At 38.0% G+C, this 16783-nt stretch overlaps 1 protein-coding gene across 1 annotated transcript in view; it reads left to right on the forward strand.

The window, feature by feature from the left end:
- Positions 1 to 1607: 1607 nt before the first annotated feature.
- The window catches only part of si:ch211-244b2.4 (uncharacterized protein LOC541512 homolog), a 29418-nt gene continuing 14242 nt past the window's right edge, over positions 1608 to 16783 (forward strand). The window contains exons 1-6 of the mRNA XM_028816654.2: positions 1608 to 1708; positions 4002 to 4159; positions 5827 to 6013; positions 9830 to 9974; positions 11839 to 11983; positions 14875 to 15001. Of these exons, the coding sequence (XP_028672487.1) occupies positions 1684 to 1708; positions 4002 to 4159; positions 5827 to 6013; positions 9830 to 9974; positions 11839 to 11983; positions 14875 to 15001 (787 nt within the window). The 5' untranslated portion in view covers positions 1608 to 1683. The remainder of the gene's footprint in view (positions 1709 to 4001; positions 4160 to 5826; positions 6014 to 9829; positions 9975 to 11838; positions 11984 to 14874; positions 15002 to 16783) is intronic.

Raw genomic sequence — 16783 nt, forward strand, 5'->3', positions numbered from 1 at the left:
TCACAGGTGACAATTGCATGCACAATGTTTGACTCTTTTCATATCGTAAAATGGGAGCACTAACTAGTAAATGACCTACAAATGATGGCACACTACAAGATACCAATTGCACCCCGGCAAAGTCGGACAACTCACCTTGCTCAGTTTTGGAGAATCACAACACAGCCCTCCTCATTGTGCCATCTGATACCCCTTGGAGGTATAGGCATCCCAGCTTGGAAACCTCTGCCTTAGGAGAACCATTTTTGGTTCCCAAAAGAACCATCCACATGAAGGTTCCAGAAAGAACCTATTATTTAGTTCCGTAACAGAGTCCATAAATGGATAACAACAGATTTGTTAATTACCAGTGAGTTCAGGGCTTTTAAAAGGATTCTCACTGCATACAATAACACAGGCTCAGTTCAGGTTGTCTTGATCTGTCAGTATCTTTCTCGGTAGTTAGTGCCAGTGCTAGGTTATTTTGTGCCCTAGGCCAAGCTTATTAGTGTGCCCACTGTGCGGCTTTCACACGATAAGAACCCTTTCTAAGCCCCAAAGAACCAAATTCATATGCAATGAAGTCTTCTCACAATTAAATGGTCCTACAAGGAACCATACAACCTAATAAAGCACCATTAAAGAACCAGTGTTTGTAAGAGTGTGGGTTGCCACAGAGCATGTTTTCATGACTTCACTTCACTTTCTAAAGATGTCAGGCAGGTTTTTGAGTTTAGTAGTTCATCTTTTGCTGTTTACACAAATGCTTATTATTTAGCTGTCTTCATTGTTTATCATTTTTTCAGTTAGACACTGACTTATGATAAGGGAACAATTCCATTAGTAGGAAGGAATTGCCTTATATATATTGTGATGGAAACTAGGTCATCAATGGCCCAAACTCCAACACGAACACACAAGAACAGTCCCGGGTTTAAATAACGGTTGGTTTATTAACCAAATCACCTCAAATATGCCACAACAAGCACAAAACACGGGTTTTCTCTCCTCACTATAATTCTCTCACCACCGCACTGCCCCGCTCCAGTCAAATGTTGCCTCCCTGCCTCCCAGCTCCGACTCACCTGGATAAGGGAGTGCACTCCCTTTTATTATGGACCCGGGAGTACTTCCAGTGCCAGGGTGATTGCCCGATGGAAGCACTTGCAGGTCACATGGAAGACCATTATAACAAGGAGCTTGTCTGCCTGCAGCACCCTCTCCCAGCACCCAGTGACTCCAGCAGATCTGCTCTGCATCTCATGCCTTGCTGGTTTCCTACTAGGCACCAACATCCAGGGCTGTTTACATCTAGTGTGCCTGGGAATTAAAAGCCTTCAGCAATGTCTTTCTTTCCCTACCTTTTGGTCCTTCCTTCTGGGTCTGATCGCTTCTTCCTCCCTGACTGGGATTCCTGGGCATAAATACATTTTGGACCAGAACTGATAGCACTGGGTTAGGAATGACACGAAATAAGTGACTTCTAAAAGTCGTCCATCACCGTAAAGCGCGATCGGGCATCGTACTGGGCGGAAGTTCAAGTCAGGCCCGCCTGTAAGGTGAGTGAGTCGAGCTTTGGGGCGGTTAGGAATGCCGCTGCTGCTGTCAAACACCGCATACAGTGAAGCAAAGTTACACTTCTCTTGAAATGAAAGCGAAAGCGCGCAGTAAGCTCTCTGGAGTACCCCTGCAGAGTTGTGAACGATGGCGGCTAGATATTACGACTCGGGTAAGCCGATCTCCGTGTTTTAATAATTCATTTTAGAAGTGTACTCGTGGGTACAACAGTGTTGCCGAGGCTATGATCTCTCAGCAGATGTGGTTGTCAAATTGTGTTTACAAATTGCTGACACTTCAGATGATTCTTTCTTATTCGTCTTCTTTGACCTAAGAGAAACTTTTGCTTTCCTTTCGAATACTCGGATGCGATACGTCGTCTTGTTCGTTGAGTTGAGTCCTTTAATTCACAGCTGTATTTCAGTAGGGTTACATCGGCAGGGTATGTCTGTCAGAAAAAGTGAGGGTAGGTGGGGGCGTCGGTGCGCCTTGTGATGGACTGGCAGCCGGTCCGGGATAGGCGTCAGTTTACCGGTTGTTACACCCGTATATGGCAATGGACAGATTGGACAGGCGTTAACAAATATGACGATACACTGTTCTGTCAGGCGGTTCACTCCACATTTTAATTACTTAGTTTACTGTATCCTAATACATGAGCGACATTGTTCTATACCAAGATAATATGAGGTGAGAAGTTAAGTAAAATGACACCTTTTATTGGCTAACTAGAAAGATTACAACATGCAAGCTTTCGATGCAACTCAGGCCCCTTCTTCAGGCAAGATGTATTACTAAGATAATAAAAACTAATATGGACTTTGTCAATAACACCGCAATCAGCATTCCAACCATCACTCCGTTCATGCGTGCGCATACAGCATTTGACGGGTGAGTGAAGAAGTGTCGGTCATATTAGCTAACGTGAAACCTCCGCTGGTGAAACTGGCTCAGAATGTCACAGGCACACCGTTGCCTTCCTTTCAGCACATCCGTAACACACACACCTTATAAAAACCACCTGTATTATTTAAGAGCTCAGCCATTCTGCACAGTCACTTTTCTCCTACCTCCTTTCCTCCGTAAAGAAAACAAAATGCCGTAATTTTTGGGCTAAATGACTGACAGTTGAGTAGTCAATCATTTCACCGATACACCACCTTGATGTGTATATTGTTAAAATGCACGTATTAAGCAATAAACATGTATCATTAGATTGTGCTGTTACACATTTTATATAAACAACATTTTATAATCATTTCAGAACCCGGAAATCAAAATAATTTAGTTTCTGGGCACAAGTAAAGCAACACCTGTCGCTCGTGTTTAGTAGACTTTACATATAAGGCTGACACTTTATGGCAACTTTCAACATCTGCCAGACAACTGGATACATTACCTTTGTTCTTTGCCAATTGGAGCCCAGGCAGGTGAAGTGTCAGGAGCAGGATTTGAACCCACAAACACCAGGCCAAACATCAGTCCAAATGCTGAAGGGCAGGGAAGGATAAATAAAATTCTGAAATGGTTGTAGGACAAATCTGTGTATTGTTTATGATTGTAGCAAAAGAGTGTGGCGGAAAGTGTTGCAATCAGCATATTAAAGACAATTTTAGTCAAAATGGCTAGCAGCACTGGCAGCTGGTGCCAGAAAAATGGTGAGACATGGTGAGAATGAGCATACAATCTTTGCTGATAGATATATATATATATATATATATATATACACCAGCAAGGGTTGTGTGCTCATTCTCACCATGTCTGTACTGGTTTACCTCTGAGCACTCCAGGTTGACAACCACATCCTAAAGTTTGTGCTCATTTAATTCAACACTCACAATTAGCATGGTAGGATTGACTGTGACTGTGCCCTGCCGTGACAACATCCCTGTACCTGTTTCCGCTCATGACGCAGACATGATTAAGCAGTTTTAGTAAAAGGATAGGTGATTTCATTCATTTTATCAACTACTTATTCCACTGCCTTAAGTAATATTGTTTTAATGTATGTAATGTAATGATATGTTAAGGATTATTTTCATTGTAAGGAGCCCCCTATTGTGCAGAATTGTTCCTATCTTTGAAAAGTTTCAGAACTGCTTATAAAAAGAGTTTAAAAATTCCTTGCCCAAAATCTGTACATTGTAGCTTCCAGGCTATGCACCTAAATATTGATCTTTGAAATGGAAACAAGGAAAGCAGGCAAGAGTTCAGAGTTTTGTAAGAATATGTAAGAAATAAATATAATTTTAAACTGAGTTACTGACAGGCCTGCACATAAGCATTTTCTTCACTCTTACTCTATTAAATAAGCATAATGGTGTTTCTAAAGGTTGCAGTGGTTTCAGGAAAAAGGCTTAAAATGTCTGAATTCCTTTTTGATTTGTTGTCACTATCTTAGAGTGCTTAAAGTCTTCTTTCCATCCATCCATCTGCCCACTAATGTGGTAGGGTTTATATTGCAGATGACAATTCAGTCCCAGATGACTCTGGATATTGGACAAACTCTGCAGGCTGTGATAATGAGGAAGAGCTCAATGACACAGAAAATAGCGACTTGTCAGAGAGTGATGGTGATGACACTGCCAGTTCTGAATCAGATGATGAGAACAAAGTGCAACAGGTGAGATGTGATGTGATATACTGTATAAATCTACTCTCCATATATAAAATCCTAAGCCTAAAAGTGCAATGTTTTTGTGCAACGATTTTATGTGACCTTTTTAGGTCACTTTTTTGTCACGCTTTAAATCGGGTTTATTTTAAAACTTACATATATATGTCCCACAAGACGAGACTTAGAGATTTAACCATGCCTGGGGCCGGAAACGAAAGACAAAGAGTATGACAGCTACTGTGCAAGCTTTTAAATGTTTGTGTGAGATGCAGATCAGCAATCCAGGAGCTGATCGAGTGAAGAGGAGGTAAAAAAAACTGTATTTGTTTCTCATTGTATCACCGTTTAAGATGGGGTTTTGGAGGAGCGACTGTATATATAAAATGGCCACTAGGGGAACAGCACAATCCTTTTTCTGTTTCTCTTCCACTCATCCTAGGCAAACATTGTCCATCTCCTCTCCTGACTCTGCGTCCCCGTGTTAAGTGTAGGACTTCCAGTTAATTAACTTTCCCTGAAGTATATGATCTACAAGTCTCTGACTTAAAGTTTAAAGCCAAACAATATCTACATACTTCTGTCATATCACCTATGTTCATATATTCAATCTCTATTCGCTGTTACGTTTTTGTGAATATCACATTCAATTTTGAATCCGCGTTTGGAATTACATCGTGACAATGCATAGTATAACTGCCCATGAGTGAATATCATTTCTTTCTCTCTACACGCACTGTGTCTGACAATAGCATTCACACAAATGAGAAATGATTGAACCGTGCGCGTGGTTGTAAATGTTTTAGATGTGGGCAGGACCTTTCAGAATTTCTTTGCATAAAGTCTTGCCTCACAGGGCTTGAAATTTTCTCTCTTTTCGTGAAATTTCACTTTCACCAAACAACAAATCTTTTAATTCTCATGGATACGCCTCTTCATTGGGAAGAAACACTACTTTTCCCTGATGGCAACACAAATTAAATGATCTACAAGTCTCCTACTTAAAGTTTAAATCCAAACAATATATTCAATCTCTTTTCGCTCTTTCGTTATTTCACCAAGTAATAATTTCCGTTTGTTTGTGCTAATGTGATCTGTACTATCATTTTTTTGAGACTCTCAAATTTTCATACTTCCATTATCTCTAACCTGCTCTGCATATGTATCGTGCTAATGTTTTTGAATTCTTTACGATGTTCTACTTTGTCATCTACTCTTTGTCTTTTATTTCCGGCCACAGGCATGTAAATCTCTTGGCACAAAGTCTCGTCTCACGGGACATGAAAGCATCTCTCTGAGAAAATCACATTTCGTCTCTCTTCCCAAGATTTTTTTATTATAATAGAGAGATATATTTTAAAATGTAACATTTAGCATTTCCTTATACACACACACACACTCACACACACACACATACAGTATGTATACAGTATATATGGAAATGCTATATTTAAAATTTAAATCATGAGATGCATCATTTTTAGTTATTCTATTATGCTGTTATTGTACAGTCTAATTTGTGTGGCGGATTCCTATTCTGACATTAATTTTTTGTTCAGTGTTTGCATAGTCTGTGCCTTGATCTGTGTTTTTTCAGCTTCAAAATGGTTCGTTTTCTTTTATTGTCATTGGTCACTTAGTATGCTGTGTTTAATGCTGCAATATAATCCTTACAGCCATGCAAATTCTACAATAATGGGGACTGCAGAGAAGGAAAGAAGTGCAAATTCCTTCATGTTTGTAAATACGACTTCAAAGGGAGATGCAAAAGAGGCTCAATGTGTGTCCTGAAACATAGAAGACCAAGTGGACAAAGTTCGGATTCTAGTGAGGATGAAAGCAGAGGAAGTCGTTCCTCTAGTGGTAAGAAAGTCGGGTTGTAGTCCAGATGTGTCATACAGCACAGGTATTTATGTGTCTACTGTGTGCATAGAGGCTGTCCTAGCTGCTTCAGGTCTTCAGCACTGCATTATCTATGACTTGTGGCTTATAAGAGTGCCAAGAGTACAATCGGGGCTCCTACATGTTACTCAAAATACACAGTTTGACTGCCACTTTTGTTTATCCATTTAATCAAGTCCATTTTTCCAGTAAGGGCAGCAGGGCCAAGGAGCTAAACAGCATTAGGAGCATAGCAAAACCAAACACTGGGAAGAAGAAAAGTGCACAAAATTTTCACTAACCTAGGGATGAGTCAGAAACTTGCTGGGATTCTAAACTCTGCTCACCTAGGATTATGATGTACCATATTACCTCCTACTTATATCATTCATTCATTCATTTTCTGAAACTGCTTGTCCAATTTTAGTGTCACAGGATGCAGGGAAGGCACATATCCTTTAATAGCATTCACTAACTATTTGTATTTATGAACTATATATTACTATGACTTTAGGAGGATTATAGGCTGGGATGATTTCTGTGCTAGGTGTGTGACTTCTTCCTGTGTTTGTGTGCATTTCAATTTTTGTGTGAATGCATTTCTGGCTGCTGGTAATTTTAAGTTAGATTGGTGTGTGAGCAGGCTCCTGTTCATGTTCCTTATGCAACATTCACAGGAAAAAGTGTGCTCAGACAGTGCATGGATGAGTAGTATTACACTTGCAGTAGATTCTTGTTTTGTTTCTCACAAACCAGTGTTTCTTCGTGCTGGGCCCAAGCCCAGATAAATGGGGAGGGTTACGTCAGGAAGGGCATCCGGTGTAAAATTTTGCCAAATCTATATGCGGACAACAATCCAAATTTCCAAAAGGATGGGTGTAACAGAACAAGATGCAGAGGACAGAAGGATATGGAAGAAGATGATCCGCTGTGGACCCCTAATGGGAGTAGCCTAAAGAAGAAGTAGAAGAAGAAGTCATGTCTCTTCAAAACTTGGATGCTTTGGACTGATTGCTGCTACCTCATTTTTGTCATAAATTTGGAAGTCTTTACAGAGGTTAAGTCTCACCTCATACAGAGCGCACATCTTAATGATAGATCCTAAACCCCAAAGATGATAAGGAGCTTTTGCCTAGAACAGCAATAAGAGCTGGAGTACTGTAAGCCCGAGATCCTGAGATCAAATACAAAATGACAGTTAATCAGGGTAATGTAAAATATTTTGGCTTAAAATACATTTCCAAGATCATCACTGTAGTGAATGTTCTAAGAGGTAAGGAACATATGTCTAAAAACAAAGCCAGAGGTTGACTTAACAGAGAAAACAGTGAACAAAATCAATATGCCAAAGTTTGTATGTTACGCAGAAAGTCTCAAAAGTAAGGCATCCGTATATGTAACTGTGCTGTGATCTTAGATTCTGAATCTAATAATGTTACCTGTCACTATGCTGATGTTCACATGACTAGATATGAACCTCACTGTGAAAAAACAACATGGTGGGAGCTGTGATAAAGTACATACTAAATGATGACATCGGCAAACAATGTTATGATGAAAACAAAACGAAACAAGTAAACAATTAGCATGTGTAAAAAATGATCAAAAATGAACCCACAGGTAAAAAATCCAAAATCATGACAGTTACTGAAATATTTTTGTAATGATTTACTTTTATATATACTATATACAGTATATTTTTGTGTACTGTAGAGTGGATGTGAAACAGTGGGTTCAAGTTCTAATTTGGTCCCTGTGGAATTCATAGATTCTATCAGTGTTTGGGTACTTTGTTCTAATGTATACAATATTTACAATACAATATTTTATATATCTTCATCATATTATTAACATTTTACATTTTAACTTGTGGCTGACCTGCAGTGTATTAAATGCTTATGACTCAACCACATTTGCTTTAAATATGCAGGTGAAAACTGCAGCTTTCAAATACAGGAAATGTTAACACATGAAAACATATCCTTCACAATAAAGGAACTGTAAACTGGCATAAAGTGACATGATCAAAGAGAGCAGTTAACACTGTAAAATAAGTTAAGGAATCCCGACAAAATCATTGATGATAGCTCAAATTCATTGAAAACAGTCATCATCCATTCACGTTTCCTTTTTCCTAGTAATCTTTAAAAAACACAAACACAGTTAGTGGATGACATTTTGTATGTGTAGGCCCCAAATTAGTGCTTCATAGCAGAAGCTGGCATGTAAATAAAACTATATGAAACTAAACTAAACTCAGTTTCACTTTTTTCTTCTATTTAGTTGCAGCACAAATGTAATACAGCTGATCAGAATATATATTTTTCATGTATGTAAAGTCAGCAACCATATAAGACACAAACTGTGTGTGTTGGCTTAGGTAGCTAAAATGAGCATTGCTGATACTGAAAATGCTCTTTAAAAACTTGCTTAAACTAATATCATAACAAAAGGGAACTCGGGAATATGGAAGTAATTTTCTATTGCCCTTAATGAAAAAGAAATCCAGCTTTTGCTGCTGTGATGTACAGTATGCGTAACAGTTCTAGCATATCAGGGATATCAGGTTTAGGTGCATGAGTGGGATCAAAACATGAACAATACCTTTACAATGCTGAAGAAAGTGTTTGAAAACCTGTTCTTAGAACAACTTTTGATCAAGAGCAGAGATAGGGGTACAAGAATCTGACCTGAGATGCATTGTGAAGAGATGTGTTTATGAAGCAGACGACTGTCTGTTGTATTAATGAGGATATAAGCTTAACCATTCAAAAATACTAATAGTCGCCCATTGTCCCATATGTGTGTCCTGTTCGGGATGCTTCACTCATTTTGTCCTTTGGCATCCCATCCTTGTCTGCTGGATTGCACACATACATTTTATATGTATGTACATTTTGTTGGCCTCCTGGTTAGGTATGGGAAGGGAATTCATCCTGGCTGGGACACGGGTTTGTCAGCTTACTACAAATATATTAACGGGAGTGCCCAGCACCGCCTGGAGTGGAATGAAGTGCAGGTGCAGGCATTGAATAAATTACTCAGAGGTAAACTTAAAAATACTGCATATGTCTGAAGTAAGATGGTGTCAGAATTACTGTGAGGTTAAATAAATAACTATTCTTTCACATTCAAATGTCAATTTTTGCCTTTAAAGATTTCTTTTTTTTAATATATTTCAATTATACTTGAATAGACACATTCGGTCTGACAGCCCTACTTTGTAAAATCTCCATGTTTTGAGGAAGTATAGTTTTTCTTTCGTGTCCCAAAGAGACACATGTTAGTTTTATTGGCCCTATAAATTGGCCCTGTATGAGTGAGGGTGCTCTTAGAAGGATTCGATGCCCCGTCCAGTACTGCGTCCTGCCTTGGGCCTCATGCTGATGAAACAGCCACTTGGTCCCTGGGACTATACACTGGCTAAGCCAGTATGGATGAATGGATGGATAAAAGGATACATTTGCATATTATATTATTTTTTTGTCTAGCACATTCTGATGCAGAACTATGTGAAAAGTGTTTATATTGTGCTTGGACACCTTCAAAAACTAACTGGCCTCCAGATTACATTCAGTCACACCTCTGTTTTCTAAAACATGAATAGTTAACATAAAAAGAAATGAAAGATACACAGAAAAGCACTGGAAAGCTTGCTGCATAAGTTGTATTTTATGATTTTGGTCAATTGCTCTTGGACACTAGCTATCGTTATGTAATGCATACCTTTCTCACACTTTCAATGTTTGACTACTTGAGTCCCAGTAAAGTCCCTGAAATACTTTTATGCTTTTATAGAGCCACGAAGAACAAAGGACAAGCCGTATCAGTGGCAAATAAACAGTGGAGATGGTTGGAAAAATATTGAAAATGACTTTGTCATTGAAGCTCAGTATTCACTGCCAAATTCCAAGGGAATTAAACTATATAATACACCATATGGGTAAGTGGTGGCATGGGTTTCCTGGTGTGTAAGGAATCGCCTGAAAGAAAAGGGGGTATGGGAGAGGGGTCGTAGGACAAAAAGGAAAGCCTGAAATACTAGTAGGGATCGAAACAAGCATGCATTATAAATGTTCTGGCAACTGGAGTGGCACGACTACAGTTCAGGTACTGATTCATCCTGACATGAAGGATACAGTGTCCACCCAGGCTCTAATATCTGGGTGATAGTACTGTCTTCCCATATTGAAAAAGGCTTAAATGCAGCCATTTATGACAGAGAGCAGGCCACCTGCAAGGCAGCAAGAGAAACTAGAAACTAATGCTCAGAAGTGCAGATATGCCAGAGAGAGCTATGGTGCCACAATTCCAGGATTTATAGCGAGCACTGCTGACTCTGGAAATAACCTCTAGGTGTGATTTAAACAACTATTGAGTCTAACATCAGGAGGTGCGTCAGGGCAGAGAATTTGAAAGAGGAACAGAGGCCAAGCTCATACATAATAAAGAGAGATAGAGAGGGGCAAAGGGTAAAGAATAGCTTGCTATTGTAAGTGGGACTGAGGAGGACAAGTAGGTACATAAATCCACCAAAAAGAGATAAGTTTAAGACCAGTTTAGAGATGCCCAGATAGGCAGCAGGTTTTACTTTATCTTATTTGTATTTTCTGTCCTACATTTGCTCAATCATCTCCGGTGTAATGTAGCACTAAATTAATCGCTTTAGTAGATTTTTAGCCTCCTTGTCATTGTTCTAGGTGCAGGGAATTAAGAAGTCAGTCCCCCTCCTGTACTATTCAAAGAGAATTGCAACAAATATGTCAGGTAGAATGGAGTCCCTTTGACAAAGGAAACTGTTATATTCTTATGATATTACAAAACAATCACAATTCAGCTTGGTAGTTGGCTAGACGGATATAATGCATACCATGACAAACTAAACTGACAATATCCAGTTCAAGGTCACAGAGTTGGGGCAGAGCCTGGATGCAGGATGGAGGACAGCTCTGCTTGGAGTACCAGACTACCTTAGAGTACTGTCATTTGTGGAACAAGATTCATGTCATGTCATTTTCTAAACTGCCTAATTCACACCAGGGTCTTGGTCTGGGTATTTGGGAAATGGGACTGGAGCCTGTCCCAGCTAGCATAGTGCACGAGGCAGGAACAAACCCTGGACAGGGTGCCAGTCAATTGAGAGGCAAACACATACACACACACGCACACACACACACCAAACACACATTAGGGCAATTTAGCATTGCTGATTCACCTAACTGCATGTGTTTGGACAGTGGGAGTAAGTGCCAATTAACCAAACACGCATACCTTTTGGAATGATGGAGGTAAAACGGACCACCTGGAGGAAAAGCATACATAGACAAAGGTATAATGGGCGAACACCACACGATCAATAACCAAGTGTGAGATCTGAGCCCAATATGGGGAATCTGTGAAGCAGCAGTCTTAATCATTCTGCTGCCTTTAGACAGATGGCATTTGATGAATTCCGTCTATAAAGGCATACTGTTTTCACTGACCTATAACACTATCAAAGTTTCAAATTTAGTTTGCCTACATCAGTTTGGGCTGCTCCTTCTTAAAAAATAATTACTCCTTCAAAATAAAAGGAGCACATATCCAACTTGAAGAGATTCTTATAATTCCAACTTGGTTGCCTCTGGTATCAGAATACATTAACCACAAAAGTCATAGGCCCTAAAATTATTTTGTTTTGGGATGAGATATTCCATGTCCAGTCAATGAGAAAAAGTGTGATCTTCCACATTGTTGCTCCTTTTAATTTAACAGTTTGAGTGAATATTCTACCGTTTCCAAGGTTTGATTGAACTTTTCTTTTACAGAGTTGTTAATATAGATTTCAACAAAATGCGGGTCAATAAAAGAAATTTAAGAATACGTCGAAAGACCTTTGAAGACTGCACACTAAAACCAATGTGGGTATGGTACTGTCGATCTAATCGTCGCTGGATTCTGTTCGAAGAGAAGGTAACTGTCAGCATTTGTTCTCAAATACTCCTGATTCCTCCTTTTCTTGCTATTATTTTGCTAGGTATTACCAGTTATGGGCAAACCACTAAGTTTATTTTCTAATATTGTACCGTATAGCCTGCCTGAGGGGCTCAAGTTTAATGTTTTTGTTTTGATTCAGCAAGATTTGGTAAAAACACATGTCTCTTTTATTTATTTATTTTTTAATTCTTATTTATTTTATCTGTCACTTTGTTTTTTGGATATGAGTTCATATGTCACCATTTTCAAATGGGGCTCTAGCACTCATCACTAAGGAATGCAGGTTATGTGTGTGCATGCATATGCTGTTACAACTTCCATTTTGAAAAGAGTATGCCACATGTTCTGAAAGAGTCTTTATTTTCTTAAATAAAGGAATGAAGCTGGCACAGGAAAGTTAGTTTATTGAACAGTTTATGTTCAAGATTTTTTACTTTTGGTTTTGACTTTGTTTTGTCCTAACTTTGAGTATTGTTTTGATTTGGGGACTGAATGCAAATCTTTTGGTAACAATGTAAGACTGATTTTGGGCTGGTCTCTGTGATTGCCCTTTCCTAATTAACTCTTATTCACAGCTATTTTTGTTATTTTGGTTATTCTGCCTAGATGGAAAACTTGCATTTTCAAAAGAAAATGTTTTATATTTAATGTAAACGGATAAGGAGAGAGATTAGTCAGAGATGTTACCAAACAGTGAAAGAACCAAAAGGAATAAACCAAAACATGAGAATGAAGCACTCTAATTTATATAAGCAAAAGATTAAGGCCAAAATCTTGTAAGCCGAGACTCTAGCAAGACTTGAGGATTTCACGTCCCATTTTTTTAAGTATTAGTAACACTGTAGTCTGTACTACAGTGTACTGTAGTGAAATACACAATTAGATGATAACTACCACTTTCACCGGACAAAATTGAGAGGGTGGGCAATTGTGTGGATTGTTTTTGATTGGTGAACTGTCATTGAAGCCCATGTTAAGAGGTGTGACTGTACAAATCTCTGGTGAATATGAGTACAAGAAACTTTTGGCCACAATTACTGCGTGAAGCGGCTACTTGAATTCAAGAAGCTCTGAATTCATCATAAGGAGTCAGCATCTGATGTCTGCTGCAAATGTGGCCCTTGATGGCTGAAGGGTTACACCCACTCTACAGACGATTCACCAATCAAAACACCGTACAACTTTGACAGATGAAAATGACAGTTCTCATTTTATTGACCATTTCATGCTGTGTGTTGTGTCACTGAAATAAATAAATGAATAAATAATCAACATTTCAGAAAAAGGGTGGAAGGCAGCCACGGTCAGAATCCATTCTAGTTCCATATGTGCAAAGCTTACAATTACTCAACTTAAAATCTTTTAAAATCTGTCTCATTTAAAATTGTTCAAAATGTTTCCAGGGCAAGATCCAACCTGCGAACGTTGCAATCGAACTTTAGCTTCACTAGGCCACATGCTTTGGACGTGCACTAAATTAACATCATTTTGGACCAAAATCTTTAAATGCCTTTCAGACAGCCTTGGCGTCACAATCCCTCCTAATCCACTAATCACAGTGTTTGGTGTACTCTCAGATGGACTTAAAGTGGAGAAGGACAAACAAACTGTAATTGCCTTTACTTCACTATTAGCACGTAGACTTATCTTGCTCAGCTGGAAGAATCCTATCCCACCTCTTTTAAGTCAGTGGGTAACTGATGAGTGGGAAAAAAATCAAATTCTCACTAGGAGGATCTGTTCAACATTTTTTAAACCCTGGCAGGAACTAATCAATAACATTTTAGAATAAGCTTTTATATTGGGGAAAAGGATTCTCCTCCTTTCTCTATTTCTCATGGGGGGATGAAATGAATTTAGTTTTGTTAAGTTTGAATGTATGGAATGTTACTTGCTTTTAATAATTTCAATAAAAATAATTTAAAAAAAACAAATAATTCAATAAATACATAAAGAAATAAACAATAAAAACTTAATTCAGGAGGCATTCAGCTATTTATGTTCACATAACATTGTGTTTCATTTTTATTTATTGTCACATTTCACATTGCATTTATTTATTTTTTCTGAAATATTCTCTCATATCACTTATCTGTAGCCCATTCTTAAACTCTCACTTAAGTTTGAATTGATACTTTTTGTTTTGTTTTGTTTTGTATTTTGTAAAAATTAACCCATTGATACAGTTGACTCCAGATGAATTATGGACACTTACTCGTGCTTGGGATGGTGACAGTTACTTAGAAAGCTCAGTCTGTATCAAAGAACGATGTGTAGGCAAATTTTAAAAGAATCTGTTGACTGCACACTATAAAACAGTGGCAAGAAGTAATACATGTTCAAACAGTAGACATGCAAAACAGAAAATAAATGATCCAAACTGTAGTGATTCCCAAATATGTTTTTCTTGTGGTTAAGTATGCAAATATCCACTGTTATGTTTGGTGTAATTAACTTATAAGAAACATCTCAGTGATTGTTCTTGCTGCTAAGGAAAAATGTGTGGATCCAGCCCATCAGCTGGATTTGGTGATTTGGTTGATTTGGTGAGTGGAAAAGTGGTCTAAAGGGCAACTTCGAATTAGGTGTTCAACTCTGATTAAATAAAAGGTAAAACAATGGCATGCATTTCATTTGTAAAGCATATCAATTTTGGAACCAAGTGGCCATCACAGACAGATTTAGGCAGAATGATCCTAGAGAACTTATTCTTTGTACAGCCTTGATGCAGCGAGAAGACCAGTGCTAGAATGTTCTGGGCTATTTCTTTAGATTGCAGATCGTTTATTTTTATATACTGGTAGGCCATGTGGACTGTACTGTACTTGTACAATGTACTGAATTTGCCTTTAATTTGACCTTTACAGAATTCCAAGAGTACCAGTAACTCCTCAGCCCCATGTAGCGATGACATTGAAAATCATTATCAACAACGAAGTAGAGGACGACTTCTTTTCACAATTGGACAAAACCAATATGAATTAAACTTCCGAGGTTTGATACTTTTTTTTCAATTGATCCATCTTTCCAAGACTTAAAACCTTGTTTTTTAGATTTCTGAGTTATTTCTTTAGTTATCCTACTTACAATGAGCAAAATTGATATGTATATACACTACTTTGATTTATTTTAATATATTAGAATTGACTTCTAACTCATGGATTTACTATGGATTTCTGTAACTTCAAAAGTAAGGTTAAGCTACGTGGTCGTCCAAATTCTGCTCAACAGCCCAGCATAACAGGCCTATGCATTTGCCCAATAGGGAGTGGCCGATGTCTCCAGGACTGATTTTGTCCTTTATAACAAACCATAGACCCCCCAGAAGTTTATTTTCTCCAGGGATGCTGCCGACTGAATTTTTGTGTTCCTCTTCTCTGTTGTCAGTTGTGCCACAGTTCAACAATAATGTTAATTTGATATATATTGTTAGGTCATCTTTTTATGTTAAAATAGTTTGAAACTTCTATGTGTTACTGCTTGTTTAATTTAATTTATATCTTTATGTGTGTGTATATTGTGTAGTTACTAAGTTGAAAGGTTTATAATTGTATTGTCCCTGTGAACTTGTCACAGCACTTTGAGAAAGCCCTTAAAGAAGAGCTCTAAACATGAACAAACTCTATTGATTGAATTAATGATACATTTATAGCCACATTTTACAGAAGGAGTAGAGAAAAAAGGCATGTTTACTTTTAGAAACAAAATTTTTGATTGAGAACAATTCTGTAGTTAGCAATTCACATATAGACTGGTACATTTTACAGAAAGCTTAGATGTAATGCTGTCAAACATTCATTAAGTTTCTGTATTTTAATCTTTGTATACAGGACCACAGTTCTGATTTTACTTTTGTTATTATTACAGCTTTAAAGTTTCAATTTTAAAGAGCCTTTTCAGTGTCAGCAATGTTCTTCAGTCATCGAAGCTAACACTCACTTAAAATGCAGTGTGTGTTTTAGGTGACTGCTTGCTTGACATTTATTGTCAAACAAATAAATAATGAAGAATAAATATTAACTTTGCCACATTAGATTTTTGAAATAAATAAATAAATAAATAAAATAAACTGATTTTTGCTTAGTGCTGAATGATCATTATTAACTGTTTGCTCCTGCATGCAGCACCCTTGTGACATTTTTTTTCTGGTTGTTTTCTAACTGTCTGCAGAAGAGAGACAGCAATTCACATTAGGGCAACAATGCTCGAAAATGTCAACGACTACAACAGGAGAGGGTTTCTAGCGGAAAAAAGGATGCAGAATTGCGGTCAAGTGTGTGCCAGAGGAGAGGGACAGCAATTTACATTGGGTTCAAGCGTTTAATGGGACAGCTTGTGGTGGTAATTGGGAGGATTTTATATAAAACAAATAATAATGATTGAATCAACCCCGTGTTCTGAATAAAATTTTATAGTTACAACAACATGAGCATTTACCATGCTGTTAAGAAAAGTACAGGAGCTTCACATGAACAATGATAAAATCATTAAAAAATGTAAAAACACAACACCCATTTGCATTGTCCACAACCCTTCTAGTGTTAAGGTACTGGACCTCAGGCCACAAGAATGCAGGTTCTGTCCAGGCCTGTGACTTACTTTGTGACTCTTGGTAAGTCACTCAACCTTCCAATGCTCCAAATATGGTACATTAAAATGCCAGGAGATGTGGTTCATGATAGGAATATGAAGTATCATTCAAAGTTCACAGGCACAGGCTTTCACCTTCATTCTGTTTCATTCTTTAAGTAGGTGTGGAGAATAACAAAGATATAA

Source organism: Erpetoichthys calabaricus, chromosome 1, assembly GCF_900747795.2.
Source record: "Erpetoichthys calabaricus chromosome 1, fErpCal1.3, whole genome shotgun sequence".
Classification (NCBI taxonomy): domain Eukaryota; kingdom Metazoa; phylum Chordata; class Cladistia; order Polypteriformes; family Polypteridae; genus Erpetoichthys; species Erpetoichthys calabaricus.